General features: G+C 42.3%; 1 protein-coding gene across 1 annotated transcript in view; it reads left to right on the top strand.

Moving 5' to 3' along the window:
- LOC146789841 (cyclin-dependent kinase-like 4) overlaps positions 1-15510 on the top strand; it is a 516383-nt gene that overhangs the window by 443496 nt on the left and 57377 nt on the right. Inside the window, exon 9 of the mRNA XM_085632203.1 lies at positions 2519-2653. Coding sequence (XP_085488329.1) covers positions 2519-2653 — 135 coding nt within the window. The remainder of the gene's footprint in view (positions 1-2518; positions 2654-15510) is intronic.

Here is a 15510-nt window from a genome sequence, read left to right as displayed (position 1 = left end):
ATAAAGCAGCATGTGTGCTGGACATTGAATGCTTCTCCCTTACATTGAATGTCCGCTCACCAGTGGTGCTGAGGATTGAATATCCTGAGTTTGCCAGAAGGTGCTGCACTTTATGATTCCTGCTGGATGCCCTGCGGGACTCTGGTTTCAGCTTTAAAATAAGCTTGGCCATCACAGTGTTCATCAATGCCTATAGCGTGTCAATCCCAAGATTCTCTATGATGTGGGAAGCTTTCAAAGTCTACACGTAGGTCACCTCTGTGGCTAATCAGATGGACATCCTAAGTTCATTTATGTGCAACTTGACATGCTTGAGAGTTTTCTGGCTACACTAGAGACGGAGGGCCAGGTGTATGATTCATTTAACAGGTCTCAAACAGCCCATTGGCCTGTTTGCAACCAGTAACATGCATTTTTCTATGTACAAACCCTATTTTGCAAGTCAGTAACCTATTACCAACTTGCAAAATAGGGTTTGTGAGTCACTATTAGGAATGGACATGCCAAGGGCGTCCCTTCCTAATAGTGAGTCACAGGGGGATGTACTGTTGTTTTGCGGCCTCAATGCGGTTGCAAAAAATTGCAGTTTACCACCTACTTCAGGTAGGTGGTAAGCCAGTTGCAAACAGAAAGAGGTCCCCAGGGTACCCCTTATCCTTTGTAATGGAGCAGGGAGTCTGGAGCCAGAGCAGGAAGGGAGGACATCTGTGCACTTCAAAGGTATCTCTTTGAAGTTCCCCTATGGGTATCAGTACTGGACCTCAGACACCACCATTCAGTAAATTTCTGGGCCTGTGGATACTCTGCCAGGAAGAAAGACTGCTGTGCTGCTGAAATGGTTGCAACTCTGCTGGACTACTACACTGCTGGACTCCTGCTTTGCTGACCTGCTACTCTCTGGCTTGGGTGAGAATGACTGGATCTGCATCTCTGAACCTAGAACTCAGAGTGACTCCAAGGGCTAGATGGCTGGTCTCCTGATCTGAAACCTCGGGGACATAACAGGCTTCCAACAACTTTGCAATTGCACCTGGACTCTGCCATCGGTGAGTCTACCCTTCAAGTGATACCTCCCCATCCCTGGACCCTTGGAAGTGGGACTAAGGTGCTTACCACTGGAACAGATGCATCTTCTCTGCTGAGTGGTGTATCCTTAAGCCAAACTGACACATCCCTTCAGCTAAGCGGCTCATCTTCATGCTGAACCGAAGCATCGCCACTGCTGAATGGATTCGGCCTGGCTCAGAAGGTCTGCATCAACCTTGCATCTTCTAAACCAACGCAGCGCATCTCAGACCCATGTCCCCGCATTCCTCGTCACCATCAGCTCACCAACGACAATGGCCTCCTCATTACAGTCTCGCATCTCCTGGGAACCAAAGCATCACCTCTGCTGTGCGCCGCATCCTCAATGTCTGGACTTCACATTACAAGACTTATCAACAGGATCCTCCACGACAACTAACAGGACCTGGCACCGCAGCTTTGCCGTATCTCGAAACCGTCATATCGCTTTGACTGCGCAATGCTACTTGCCTCAGATCCACGCAACGCTCCGCAACCAGGATTTAAGGTTCTTTGTTGAGTGGGCCTAACATGGTCCCTGTAGCTGGCTCGTGCTCTGTCACAGTCGGCCTCGATTTGTGACTTTGTCCTGGTCCAATGCGACCAGATATCCCTAATGGCACTTTTTGCTTCTTGGCGTTATTTTACTTTACACAGTTTGGCATTCAATACCTCTGGTTCTACTGCTTGCATTTTTGTTGTTTTGGTTTTGTTTTATTTATTAAAAAATCACCCTGTTTTCTAAACCTGGTGTGGGGCATATTTTTGTGTGGTGTTGCCTTCAAGTTCAACCTGACTGCTCTGTGCCAAGCTACCAGGGGGTGAGCACAGATTAATTTGGGGCTTGCTTGTGCTTTACCCTGACTAGGGTTGTGGTTGCTGCTTGACCACACCCCAGTCAACCAGTAACCCAATTCCTGATATCTAGTATACAGTGGGCTGCATTATGAGTGTTGTGGGGTACAGTTTTAGTTCAGTAAAGAGCAGTGTGAATGCAACACTAGAGCTAGGCATGCACAACAGATCACTAACGCTGCCTATGCACTCTAATAGGTGAACAAGAACATTGTGGTATTTTTGTGTTAAAATATCCTGTTGTGTAGACGAATGAAGCACATGAGGAGAGCACCTATCTGGGTGAATTTTCTTGACCTTACTGATACAGTGCAATAATTTCCTCCTAAAATGCTGAAGGGATTCTTGTCTTATTTTCTTACTCCATATCTCTTTAAATAGCCCTTCCATCTTGAAAAATTCTGCCTGTTCAGCTAAGTTATTCTTTTATGTACTAAGAAGACGTAATCTGTGCACCACTCTGGTTGTGCACCATCATTTTTCTAAGGTTCTGCCTCCAAGCAAAGCTGTGGGTTTGCATAGGGAGATCTGTTCTGCCATAGTATTGAAAGGAAACTAACCTCATTTACCATTCTCCCCACTGCATTTGTCTTTTCAGGGCTGTCTGAGGATGGACCCTGATGAGCGGACAAGCTGTGAGCTACTCCTTGAGAACCCCTACTTTGATGCTCATCGTGATGAACCTGAAAAAAGGAAGACACGGCATGAAGGGAAAAACAGGAGACGTCTTCAGGTACGGCAAATGTATTCAAATTCAGCCTCCTTTATTCTGGGACCATAGCGATCACCTATATTACCCATATTGCCTGTGAAATTCCATGCATCTATTAACTAGCATTACAACCTCCTTATCTTATCTGCTTGGCATCTGTCCTCAGCATATTTTGCTTACAAACCCAAAAATATTGGGAGACCAACATAATTTTAATTAACAATAGAGTTAGTTCTGCTGCCACAGCAAACGTTAAAAATAAGGATGTAAGTAAACTTAAATTGGAATGTTATATATTTTGTCCTTATATGTTGAAAGTTAATAAAACCTCATTTAGATGCAAAATATATATTTTATTTTGGCATCTTGATCCTTGCTGCAATTATTGGACTTTGTAGACTAGCTATATCACCTCGTTAAACGTGTAATAAAACAAAAAACATTTGCAGGTAAATTCTAGGTTCTACCTTTGAAATTATTTGAAAATATTCTTGCTTGCAAGAACTAAACCCGCCTCAGAGCTCTCATGTATTGGATAACCCCAAACCAAGATCAACTGTCTGCATGTTTAAAACACCAAAAAGTGCCATGAGTTATGGACAAGAAAATGCTGCATTATACAGAAATTATGGTTTTAAACTATTAGCTTTTCCCATTTAGAGGCAGAACCCTGGTAGTCTGGACCCTGGGACCTCAAAGTAATGGCCCAGGAACAAAAGTAAAGGAATGAGATCCATGGATACAGTCACAGAAATGGCCCAAAGGAGGGGGCACTATGTGGGAGCTAATTTTTCACTCTACAAAAGGACAGAGACAGCTTCCTCCTAGTGATGGCCTGAGGAACAGGTTGATATAATGGGTCTTTCTTTTTTTTTAGATCCATTATTAGCATTATTGTAGCAGGTCCCTTTCACCTAGATCCTGGAAGAGAGATACTAATAGGTATACCCACATGCGGCTGACCTTGACGCAAGTGTGACAATAGGCACCGCCTCCCGCCGGGATCTATATCAAGAGAAATGCTTGTGTTATAAGAATAGAAAATCTGACTATGAAATCCATAAGTCACGCACCTGACACTTCTATGCACACCTTAGCTTGTGTGCATAGTTCACATGGGCTCAGGGTTTACTCTGAGCCACAGGTCCTGAAGAAAGCCAATCAATTTAAAATCTATTGGCAGAAGCATGTAGACCACCTCACTTGAATCACTACTCGCACATACCTTTGAGGAGACATGAGAGATCAATTCTCTCATTCACGTCCCAGTAACTATTTTTTAACCCTATCCCAGGGACCATATAATAAAGAATTGGGTACCCTAGAGGTAGTTTTAACCTTCCACATTCACGGTATCCACTATTCACATAAATGACAGAGAAAAAACAGCTCCGCTCGAAGCACACCTAGAAGGCACTCGGCTTCCTGGGTGGGAATCCAATGATGAGGCATGCCACCAAGTAGGTTGGTGGGTGAGGGTTCTTCTAAAAACCAAATGGGTTCCTAGCCAAGGAGACTTCTTTTCAATGACCCTGATGACTGGGTTTCCTAGAGAGCAGCTCTGAGCTCGTTCTCTTTGTTTATTTATAGCAGTGACACTGGGGCCAGGAGTGTGAGAGGGCACTGCACCCCAATTATAGATGATTTGCAACCAAAAAGTGAAATGGTTCACATTTTCCTTGCACGCATTAGTGCTCAAGTCACCCTTACTGTGCATAAAATGTGGCCCAAGTGTGGAGGTTGTATCCCCCTTTTTTTTTTTACACAAAGTGGCAGACAGCCTGCTTTGTACCTGAAGCCTAGCTAGGAGTCATGGCCCAGTGGAGTGGAGTGAGAAGAGGAGACAGGACTGTATCGATCATTGGTGCTGGATGTACAGTGTTGCATTAGGGCCCAGTGCTGTGCGAGTGTTGCTTTGGGCCTCTACCAATGACCCACCATGGGGGGAAATTAAAGCAGAGGAGACACCTTAGCTTGGAGTTGGTGGGGAGCAGTTGAGGCAAGATAGGGACCATTGTTTTTAACAGTTGCAGAAATAGCCCACTTTGCGAGGCAGTAGCTATCATTAGTGAAGCAGGTGAAGTGACACTGGTCTCTAGGGGTCTGAGGGGTCCACTACATCAGTTATGATGGTCTTACTTTATAAAAGGTGCATGGGGGCACATTTTTCTTGCTTGTATTCGGGCATAGGGCTCCCTTCCTGCACAGAGTAGGGTAACACCTGGAACCTATTGTTTTCTGAAAGGGATCAAGAGCCTGTTTCAAGATTGGAGCCCTAGCCAGGCATGGTAGGGAAATGGTGAAAAAGGCATAGGAAACAGCTTGCTTCTCAGAGCAGCTGCTATCATTAGCACCAGGTGCAGTTGCATTAGGACCCAGGAGTCTGATAGGTTCAAATCACCCCAATTATGGGGAGCAGTGTTTTGGGCCAGTTTGTTTCTATAGAATGAATGTGCTCTTTTTATGAGTCTTACATTTGATATGAATTATGAGCTATAGAAAAAGTACCTCTTATCTCTCATAAGACCCACCCCCTGTGCTCGGCCTTGATCATATTACTCCCCCAACCCTTGCCATAAAGTGGGGGGCTGACTTCAAAACATTTTGTTTAGGGTGCTCAGTATGAAACATTTTGCAGACTTCTGCTCTAACCTAATATTTTCTAAAAATATCTGCAGGCTATGGATTACAAAGAACTGTTTTCACATCCTACATGCCGAGGTGGCCACATTCTTGTCTGAGTATTAGAGAAAAATAATGTACAGAGAAAAATTACCTCTACAATGCAAGACAGGTTAGATCATTTCTTATTTCATGGTCCTGAGAATTCCAGGAGAACACCGGCCTTGATTAACCATAATCAAATATTACAAAAACATGTGTAAATAAGTTTACTTATGTTCCCACCTTGCCTCTTGTGGTTCAATAAAACTTTCCTGAAATATGTAGAATAGCTAACAGAGGAAGTTATTGAAAGATTAGAAACTATCTTTGAGGAGCCGTTAGCTTGAAAACTAAACCTTCTCTGAAAAAGCCACCTTATCAGAAGTGGTTCAGTCTCAAACTTTATAGTTTGAAGTCTGAAATTAGCAAAATGACAAAAAAGACATAAAATATCCATCATCAGAACTGAAAAAAACTAAAGTGATGGAAGAATTATAAGGTCAAATCCTACAGACTAAGAAATGATATGTTTCCGAATGTATCACAATGTCAAAGTATTTATGAAGAAATTGATATTTTTTATATGAAGGTGAACTGCCTGATAAAGCTAAAAGATTGTTCCCAGCAGAGGAATGTCACAATATTCTAGACAAAATTCTGCGCAAAATGGCAAACACAATAGAATAAATTAGGAAAATTAGGAAAAACATTACTGATTAATATAAAGCTGAATACAAAAAGAACAAGTCACAATTTAATGACACAAGAAGTAATTTATTCTCCTACCAAGTAATATACATAATGTCTTTAAAAAAAGCTTGGATTTGTACACGCTTGCAAAAAATAACCTGTATCCAGAGGATCTGGCCAGTAACAGGTCTTTGCGAAGGTACCATGTTTTACTAAAAATATTGAAACTTACTATCTTTACAACTTAGGGCCCAAATAGAAGATATGTGATGCCTAGGGGATTGCCAGTCAGGCTTTTGGTCCAAACAAAATACTGATATATCCCTTGTACAATCTTTTCTAGAGCCTTTGAAAAAGTCACATCTCTCTTGTAGTGATGATAGACCTTTCAATACCATTGATATGATGCAACTAAAAAGTCTTCAAAAGGTGCAAAATCCGTCTGACCACGCCATTAAAGGTTTCATCTAGACCAGTCTATCAGTGAAGGTGTCAAATCCAACAAGCTAAGCAAAATCTATTTTAATCACATGTGGCTTGCCACCAGAATCACCTTTAGCCTTTCATTCTTATACATGCAACCTTTGCATAAACATTTAAAATCCATAGGTGTAGGATTGCACAATTACACGGATGACACAGTTATTTTTCAAGCTCGTAGTACAACCAATAGAAGGCCACTAATCTGAGGATGGACCACAATTGGCAAGCATTAAATCCAAACAAAACAGAAGTGATACAAGGCTGCCTTAAATAAACTACCACAAATTATGAGTCATTTATGTTATAAAATTGTCAGATTGTTACTCAAATAAAGGTTAAAATCTTAGGAGTAATGTACAATAATCACCTTACCAATAAGTAAAAGGTCAATACTGTATCAAAAAGTGGTTTTGGGGAATTTTTAAACTATCCTATCAGAGTAAAATATATCATTTATTGGGTCTAGAACTCATTTTGGCAAAGTTGTTTGACTCTGCCCCGTAGCCTCCCAGGCTCCACACTGCCCCCCCCCCCCCCCAACCAGGGCTTCCTGCACCAGGTACACAACTTATCCATGGCCTGAAGAAATATGACAACATCACACATCCGGATCAAACTCTGTTGGCTCCCCTTGATAGCCCGCATTGTTTTCAAGACCAGCTGATTTAATTAAAAGGCCATCATATGTATTTTTAAATTGGATTTTCCCCCAACCTCTGCTGGAAAGGCGTGATAGTCTATCGCCCCGCCGGTCCAAAAAGGGACTTTAACCAATGCCTACTTAAATACATAGCACCTCATGCACTTTCAACTCAACAGTTTCTACTGTTGTGAGATTTTAATTACTTTGGGGAAGACCCCCTGAACATAGAAGCTATCCAACTATGGGGCATATCAACAAGGGCTTTATCTCTGCTTTTTTGGCTTTAAAAGCCAAAAAAGCAGAGATAAAACTAGCGCCCTATCAACAACAGGGTGCTAACATGCAAATTTGCATGTTAGCACCCTTTTACTCTACGCTTCCCCTTGCATCTCTAATGAGATGCAAAGGGGGCGTTCCAGAGTAAAACAATAGGAGAAATGTCGCTAAGCGACATTTCTCCTATTATCAAGAATGTCGCTAACCCTGTTAGAGACAAAAAAGCAGCGCTAACCGCGGTTAACGCTGCTTTTTTATGTCGGGTATTTTTCTGACTTAGCCATGATATCCTTTGGAAGGAGGATATCATGGCTAAGTTTGTCTGTCCCTATCAACAAGGTAACGTGAGATTATCGCTGGGTTTCCAGCGATAATGTCACGTTAGCCTGTTAGCGTGAGGATTTTTATCGCTATTGAGATAAGCGTTGCTAATAGCACGCTATCTCAGCGATAAAAATTCACGCTAGCCGGCGATAATTATCCTAGCGCTAAGTGTGCTTAGAGATAATTATCGCCGGTTGTTGTTCATATGCCCCCACATTCTGATCTAGAAACATTGGGTCTATGTCAAGTCAATGGGCCAAGTCATATCGCAGGCCACACCCTAGACCTAATGTTTACGAATATTTCACATTTTTTCTGTGATCCACCAAAACCTCTACTCTGGACTGACCATTCACTTATTTGCTTCCTTATTCCCACACACAAGTTTAAAGGTCAATTCCACACTTGTCAAAAAGATTTATCCAGACAGTGGCAAAAACTTACTCCAGTCTCATGGGCCACGGAGCAGTTGCCCACCATCCACTCCGACAACACAGATGTGGATCTAGCGCTGGCGTGGTGAGGTGGGGGGAGGGACGGAGGGGAGGGGTGAGAAATAATTTTTTTTAAAAGCACTTACCTATACCACCGACTGCTGGCCGCCGCCTCTTCTTCCTCAGTCCTCCTTCTGCAGGAAGCACACAGCCTTCAAGAATACTCTGAACAATCACAATGCTGCCTTTCAGCAGCGTTGTGATTGGTCTGAGCACTGTGGTTCGGCGCTCAGACAGGGACTGGCAGACTATGCATGTTCTCCACCCAGGCATTACGGTTTGGCTGGCAGGTGACGGCCGGCCAAACAATCATGAAAATTTTAGGTGCTGCCACCACTCCTCACCCTGTGATTCGAGGAGCCCAGCCAGCCCGCCTGACTTCAGTTGCAAGCTGAATACAGAAAACAAAATGATGATAACAAACATTATTATCATTTGATTTTTGTATTCAGCTTGTAGTTTAAGCAGGTGGGTGACACTCCTCCCCTTTAGCAGAGGAGTCGCCACTGCTCTTCAATCATTTATCGACTGTATGCTTACCTTTAACCGTGTGCAGTGCAAAACTGCCTTTTGGCTAGGTTCACATCATACACATACCACATACGTACATTTTTCAGTGTACCAAAGAAATTAGTTAATAGATTACAGAAAATTCAAAATCTCACTACAAGAAGAATGGTGGGAATTCAACTTAGACATCATATTTCCCTCACAGTTAGTAAGCTGCACTGACTAAGAGTCGCCACAAGGATAGAATGCAAACAGGTCACCCTAATCCATTAAGCCCTGTGGTCATCTGATCCAAAATACTTTAAATTAGCTTCTTTAAAAACATGAACTGAAAAGGGTTTTAAGATCAGCAGGAATGGCCCTTTAATCTTTACTCATTACTGAAAACTAATTCAGAGCTGATCAGCAGTTTCTAATGGAGCCAATATATGAATTTCCTGTTGCATTGAGGAATCAGTTATGTAGTGATTGCGTGTTCAACCTGGCCCTCTCTACAGGGTCACCCCCACATGTTTTGCCTTCCTCCTCCATTTTTGCTGATCTTGTTTTTGCTGGGCTTAAGACTATGTGCACTTTCCCACTGCTAATCAGTGTTAAATTGCATGTGCTCCCCAATTGATATATTTAATTTACTTGTAACTCCTAGTAAATTTGTACTACATGTACCCAGGGCGTATAAATTAAATGCTACTAGTAGGCCTGCAACACTTATTGGGCCACTCACTTAATTAGCCCTTTGAACATCTCTCAGGCCTGCCATTGCAACCTGTGTGTGCAGTTTAAACTGCTATGTCGACCTGGCAAAATAGCCTTTTGCCAGGCCCAAACCTTCCTTTTTAATACATATAAGTCACCACTAGGGTAGGCCCTGGACCGCCCAGATATCAGAGTGCAGTGTGTTTAAAAGGGTGGATATGTCCTTTTTTGTTTTACATGTCCTGTTAGTGAAAAACTCTTACATTCTTTTTTCACTACTGCAAGGCCTACCTCTCCCACAGGATAACATTGGAGTTACATGTATTACATTTAATATGCTGCAACTTCCAAATGGGAACAGGTAACCAGTTCATGTTTGGTGTATTTGGAATTGTAATGAAAAATCATCTCTTAAGATAAAGTCGGATTTTAAATTGCAATTTTGAAAATGCCACGTTTAGAAATTTGAAATGTTCCTGCCTTAGCTATTTAATGCCTCCAGCCTGTCTCCGAGTCACATAACTGGATGTAATTGACAGATGAGCTTAGTGTTTTCCTCCTAGACAGCCACACATTATAGAGGGCTTATGTGTTCCTGGATGGGCCAACACTGCCAGGATGGGAGTGCGGAGCTGGACACAGCCCTATTTACACTGGAATAGGCTGTGTCCTGCCCCCACACCAAGGGATGAATACTCCCTAGGCCTTTATGGACCTATCCACCGCTTTTGACCTTGTCAACAGGTCATTATTATGGAAGACCTTATTAGATTACGGTCTGGACTAATCCTTGGTACATTTCCTGGCCTATTTGCACAGAGATTTGAAGGCCTGTGTCAGGATTGGTATTGGGGGCGAGGTCTCTGAGCTAGTTAGAGTTAATAGAGGGGTTAGACAGGGCTGCGTCCTTGCTCCCCTATTATTTATAATATATATCAACGGCCTTCACAAACACCTGGTTTCTCTAACTACCGATGTCCCGACCATAAAAGGTAATCATCTCCCCGCTCTGCTTTACGCAGATGATGCGGTCCTTATGGGGCGCACCCCAAATGCTTTACGTATCTTAGTGAATGGCTTTGTTGCACACATGGATTCCCTAGACTTGAAGACCAATTTTAAAAAGTCTTTTGTAATGTCCTGTGGCCCGAAGAGGCGTCATATTGGCAGTATAGTCTGAAAGATTGGGCTCTACTAGCAGTTTCCCGTATTTGGGCGTGGTCTTTGCTGCGAACAACTCCTGGAGTGGGCATATAGCCCACGCCAGGAGTAAGTTCTCAAAGTCCATTAACTCCATTTTGAGCCTCCCCCGTCCAAAATTAACCGGGGCATTGCCTGCTATCCTAAAAATATACAAAACTCAATGTGTCCCGGTTGCTACTTATGGTGCTGAGGTTTGGGGAACTGCTAGTTGTTCCGATTTAACTACCGAGGAACATAGATTTTGTAGGAAACTTCTCTGTGTTCCCATCACTTCCCCACATTTTATATGTCATAGGGAATTGGGGTTGCATTTTATAGGGGATTTTATTCGTGCACGCCCAGCCCTTTTTTGGCTGGCGATTTGGAAAAATCCTGCCGCCATTTTGACTAGGGATATCATCGAGGATTGTTTACGCTGCGACAGGGGCCAGGCCATCCCCTGGTTATCAGGGGTGTCTAGCGTATTCCACAGCGTGAACCTTGAAAATATCTTCCTAAAACCTACTACCACTGTGCTCCCCACCAAATGTGAACTTAAAAAAGCACTCTATATGTTATTTGACGTGGAAAGGGTAGCAAGGGAGTCTTTGAAACCTAGTGTCCGTGGATATCTAGCCCGTAATCTTACAATTCATCCGACACCCAGCTATTTAACTCTCCCGTTGAGCCATTGGGAGCGTGGCCTCATATTTCGCCTTAGGGCAGGCACTATTAAATATGCACTTAGCTTTCCCTTATGGAATTTTAATGACCATTGTGCTGAGCCATGCCCCTGTGACTCTCAGAGTAGGTAAACGATTTTACATTTTCTATTTTTTTGTAAATTTTATATGAAGTACATTAAATGGTTTTTAACCCCGTATTTTAAAAAACTAAAACCCCTTAGCCTGGAACTTGCATTCTCAATGATTTTGTCCCTGGATGACGATGAACTTGTCTTTCGGGTGAGCTCTTTTCTAAAAACTGCGGTTCGCGCCCGGTTAACAATGTCCTAAAGTAATATGGTTTACTCCCCATGCGCAAAACTGCATTTTCTGTTTTATTGTATGATTTTATAAATGTTCTGTCTTTTTTTTTGTACTTTTATGGATTGTAATGATCCGAATAAAGTTTTCATTGATTGATTGAATACTCCCTGTGGTTTATCTGGAGCTTAGGTAGAAGAGGTAGGAAGTCTATGTACTTCAGAGGGAAACCCCTAGAAGCTTCTCCCACTTCAAAGAAGGCACTTGGTATAAATATAGGACCTCAGACACCAACTCTTCAATACATTTCTGGACCTATGGAAACTCTGCTAGGAAGAAGGACTGCTGTGCTGCTGAAAGGACTGTCACTCTGCTGAACTACTGCCCTGCTGGACTATTATCTTACTAGAATGTTGCCTTGCTGGATTGCTGCCCTGTTACCATGTGCCCTCTTGTCTGAGTCAGAGGGAACGGACCTGCATCTGGACCCAGGACTCCCAGAGTGACTCCAAGGGCTAGTCTGCTGGCCTCCTGTTCAGAGCCAGAGGGACATAAATGGCTCCCAATCACCTGACTCAGCACCCCGATCTAACTGGAGCCAGCCCCTAAACCCCAAGTAGTGTCCCTCAGGTCCTGGACCCTCGGTGTGACCTCAGTGGAGCTAAATTGAAGTTTTGGGGCTCTTCGCAGCTGTGAATGGGCTCATTGGTGCCAAAACATTGTCACTCGCACTGCCTGACAATGGGAAGTTCCATAAACCTAACTCTTCGCTCTACAACATCAACTGCTCGCAGAGAGCACCGCCGCAAAGCACCTGCCTGACCATTGTGATGACAACAGGATCTTCCTACAGTGACGGCAGGCCTGTACTTCGCAATATTTCCATGACCACCGCAATTCATCCCTGCTCCTCACGGCCCCCAGCACCATGAACAGGACTCTTTGTGCTAGACTAAGAAGGTAACTTTTCAGCGGGACTAACCTGGTCCCTGTCTCCGACCCGCGCTCCATCATGGTTCACCTGCACTTGTCTCCCGGTCTCTAATGACCAGCTATCCGCAAGTGGCGCTTTGAGCTTTTTGGCACTATTTTCACTTAAATCTTTAAAATTGCATCCAACAATTTTTTTTTAAAAGGAGCGTAAATTGTATCCCAAAAATATTTTAATGCTCTATTACAAGCCCTGATTTTCAACAACAACAAATAAACGTCCAGAAATATATCCAATATGTATATTCTGACAGGATTAATTTTTCAGGAGTCTTGCCAATGTGTTTAGAATCCAGCATTTATTTATGTTAAAAATAAACAACTTTTTCCAATCTGCCCAGCCAACGTATTTTCTCCCTTAGGACTTCCACAGCATTGTGTTTTCCATAGAATTTTTTAATGACATAAAGTAGAGCTTCAACTTCAATTTCCTCAACTGTGATCAATTTATTTTCCTCTCTTCCTCCCGGGTGGCATTGTCCCCCTAATTCATCTTGCTCCTTCGAGTCCCAGAGCCAAATGCTACAGGATAAGCGCCTGCCTGTGGTGATTGATCACAGTTGAGGAAATTGAAGTTGAAGCTCTTCTTTGCACAGATTGTCACATGGAACACAATGTTTGTGGTGCTGAAAAAGGTGGTGTACTAACTGCCCAATTTCAACTTTCGGGTCCAACTCAGAATATCCCTCCTTTATGCAAGACTACAATGCACACCATGAATGTCTTGCAAGTGGCCATGATGTTCTAAGAGAAAGCTCCCAAGTGCATAAGGTACATTTGCAGTGGCAGCCAGCCTATACTTTTACCAGGAAGGGGGTTGGGGGCACACCCCAACACATACACATCTACTTGCCCGTTGGACAGGTTGCTTCATAGATCTACTTGCCCTGTAACAAAATCCACTTGTCCCTTTGGTGCCATGTAGTGCGGTGACAAATTATGGCAGCAATCTCATTATATAAGAGCTCTGATAATAGCCTTTCTGATTATGACAGAGACCATATCATAGTAGGGCTTGAATACTAGCAATTCACTTATTTTGCCATCTTTCCACAGATCTACATACTGGGGATGGAGGTAGTGGTAAGCAATAGTTCCCCCTGGTTGGAATGCCCTCTTGAGACTGTGCAAACCTACTAACTTACATGTTCTATGGGCTTTCATCAGCTTGTCTCTAATATTTTCCCATACACAGAAATGTTGAAAATGTACTCCTGACAAGGGCAGAAGTAAACTTCTTCCAGGGGTGGGGAAAAAAGTGGTTGGTGGGAAAGTGAACTTGTTACCACTCAACAGATTTTCACATGAGCATATCTACAGATGCATATTTGCTCATGCTAAAATGCAGTTCATAAGTATGATCTCCTGACCTACTTCTGTAAATTCTTGTGAATTCCAAAAAACCGGTAAATCTGACATATTCCATGGGTGCAATTTTGTGACTTTCTATAAGGATTTGGCGCCTATTTAGGTGTAGCGTTAACCAAGACCTTTTTGTTTTCCATAAAATTCTCTCTCTCTAAGTACCAGCTGGCGTCACTGTGAGTGACAGCAGTCTGCTCTTTCACAAGGAGCATAATGGCATGCAAAACTGTTTTGTTCGGTGCCAGGAACTACTGTGGCAATGTGTGGATTTTGAGACCCAATTATTTTTTGCTTTTGTCAATGTTTGTTCTAATGATGAGGGTCTGGAAGCATCCACAACAATAAAGATTTACAAAAGCCATGTCAAAACAAGACACACATTGACAAAACCAAAGGACTTCCCAACAATGCCACACCTATTGACTTTACAAATGCGTGATTATTTTCAAGTTTCCAATAATTTTGTTGAAATTGGTTACACTGATTTTCCATTATGAATATTTTTGCGAAATACCAGCATGCATCAACACATTTTACTAAATCATGCTTTAAAGAAATGGTACCTAAAATTTTTCAGTAATTTAGCAAAACATTTTTTTTCTTAGTTACATTTTTTTCTAAACATTTTATTTTGAAAGCAAAGAATCTTCAATCTTGCTTTTGAGCTTTTGCCTATATTTGCATCTAGTCAGAGAGCATCCTGGAAGCATTATACATAGCCTCATATTGCTAAACTTTGCAAATGCTTGTACACTTTTTTATACTGGAACCACTGTCAGTAATGCAGCCTGAACTTACATTTCTTTAAAACGCTCACCATAATAATAAAAGCTTTGTATTAATGAACCATAGATAGAAGTTTGAACAGCAGTAACACATGGACACAAAAGTTACCTTAACTGCAGACAATGCCCTTCTGTGATCCATAATGTGGTACTGTAATCAGGCAGCCAAAGGGTTTGAGCTGCAGGGTGTTGGGCTTACTTGTCCCATGAGCATAATAAACATGAAAACTTGTTGTCCTATCCCCAAAAAAATATGTCCTGGGCATCGGACTATAGGAATTCCACACCCCTGACCCCAATGGTGCCTAATAAATTGTACAATTAGACAATATGATACTCATTCATCCAACAGTCGATAAGCCTAGTCACCCACGCTTTTGAAAATTAATAACGTCAAGAGATTCCCACGCCATGATGACATACACCATTTTCATGTGAATTACAACTAACCCTCTCACAACATCTAATGTCAGATGTCTATGATCTAAAAATCGTGTTTATCGCTTCTCTAGGCGTGAATCTACATTCATGCAATGGGTAACCAACCAAATGTAAGAACACCGTGCATGCATGTAAATTCAAGACAAGAGAAGGGATAAACACTATTAGTTTTTGAATTTATAATTGTCGGAGACCTGAGTGTATTTTCATAGGATTTTTTCAATGTTTATACTTCAGTCACCCCTGATGAAGAGACCTGTAACAAGATGCATTGGACTTTTATGTATACAGATGAATTTGGATTGTGATATTCTGAAGACTCCTTTTACAAGCAATTTTGTCTACGTTC

Source organism: Triturus cristatus, chromosome 10, assembly GCF_964204655.1.
Source record: "Triturus cristatus chromosome 10, aTriCri1.1, whole genome shotgun sequence".
NCBI classification, from domain to species: Eukaryota; Metazoa; Chordata; class Amphibia; order Caudata; family Salamandridae; genus Triturus; species Triturus cristatus.
This window is presented reverse-complemented; position numbering and strand designations above follow the sequence as displayed.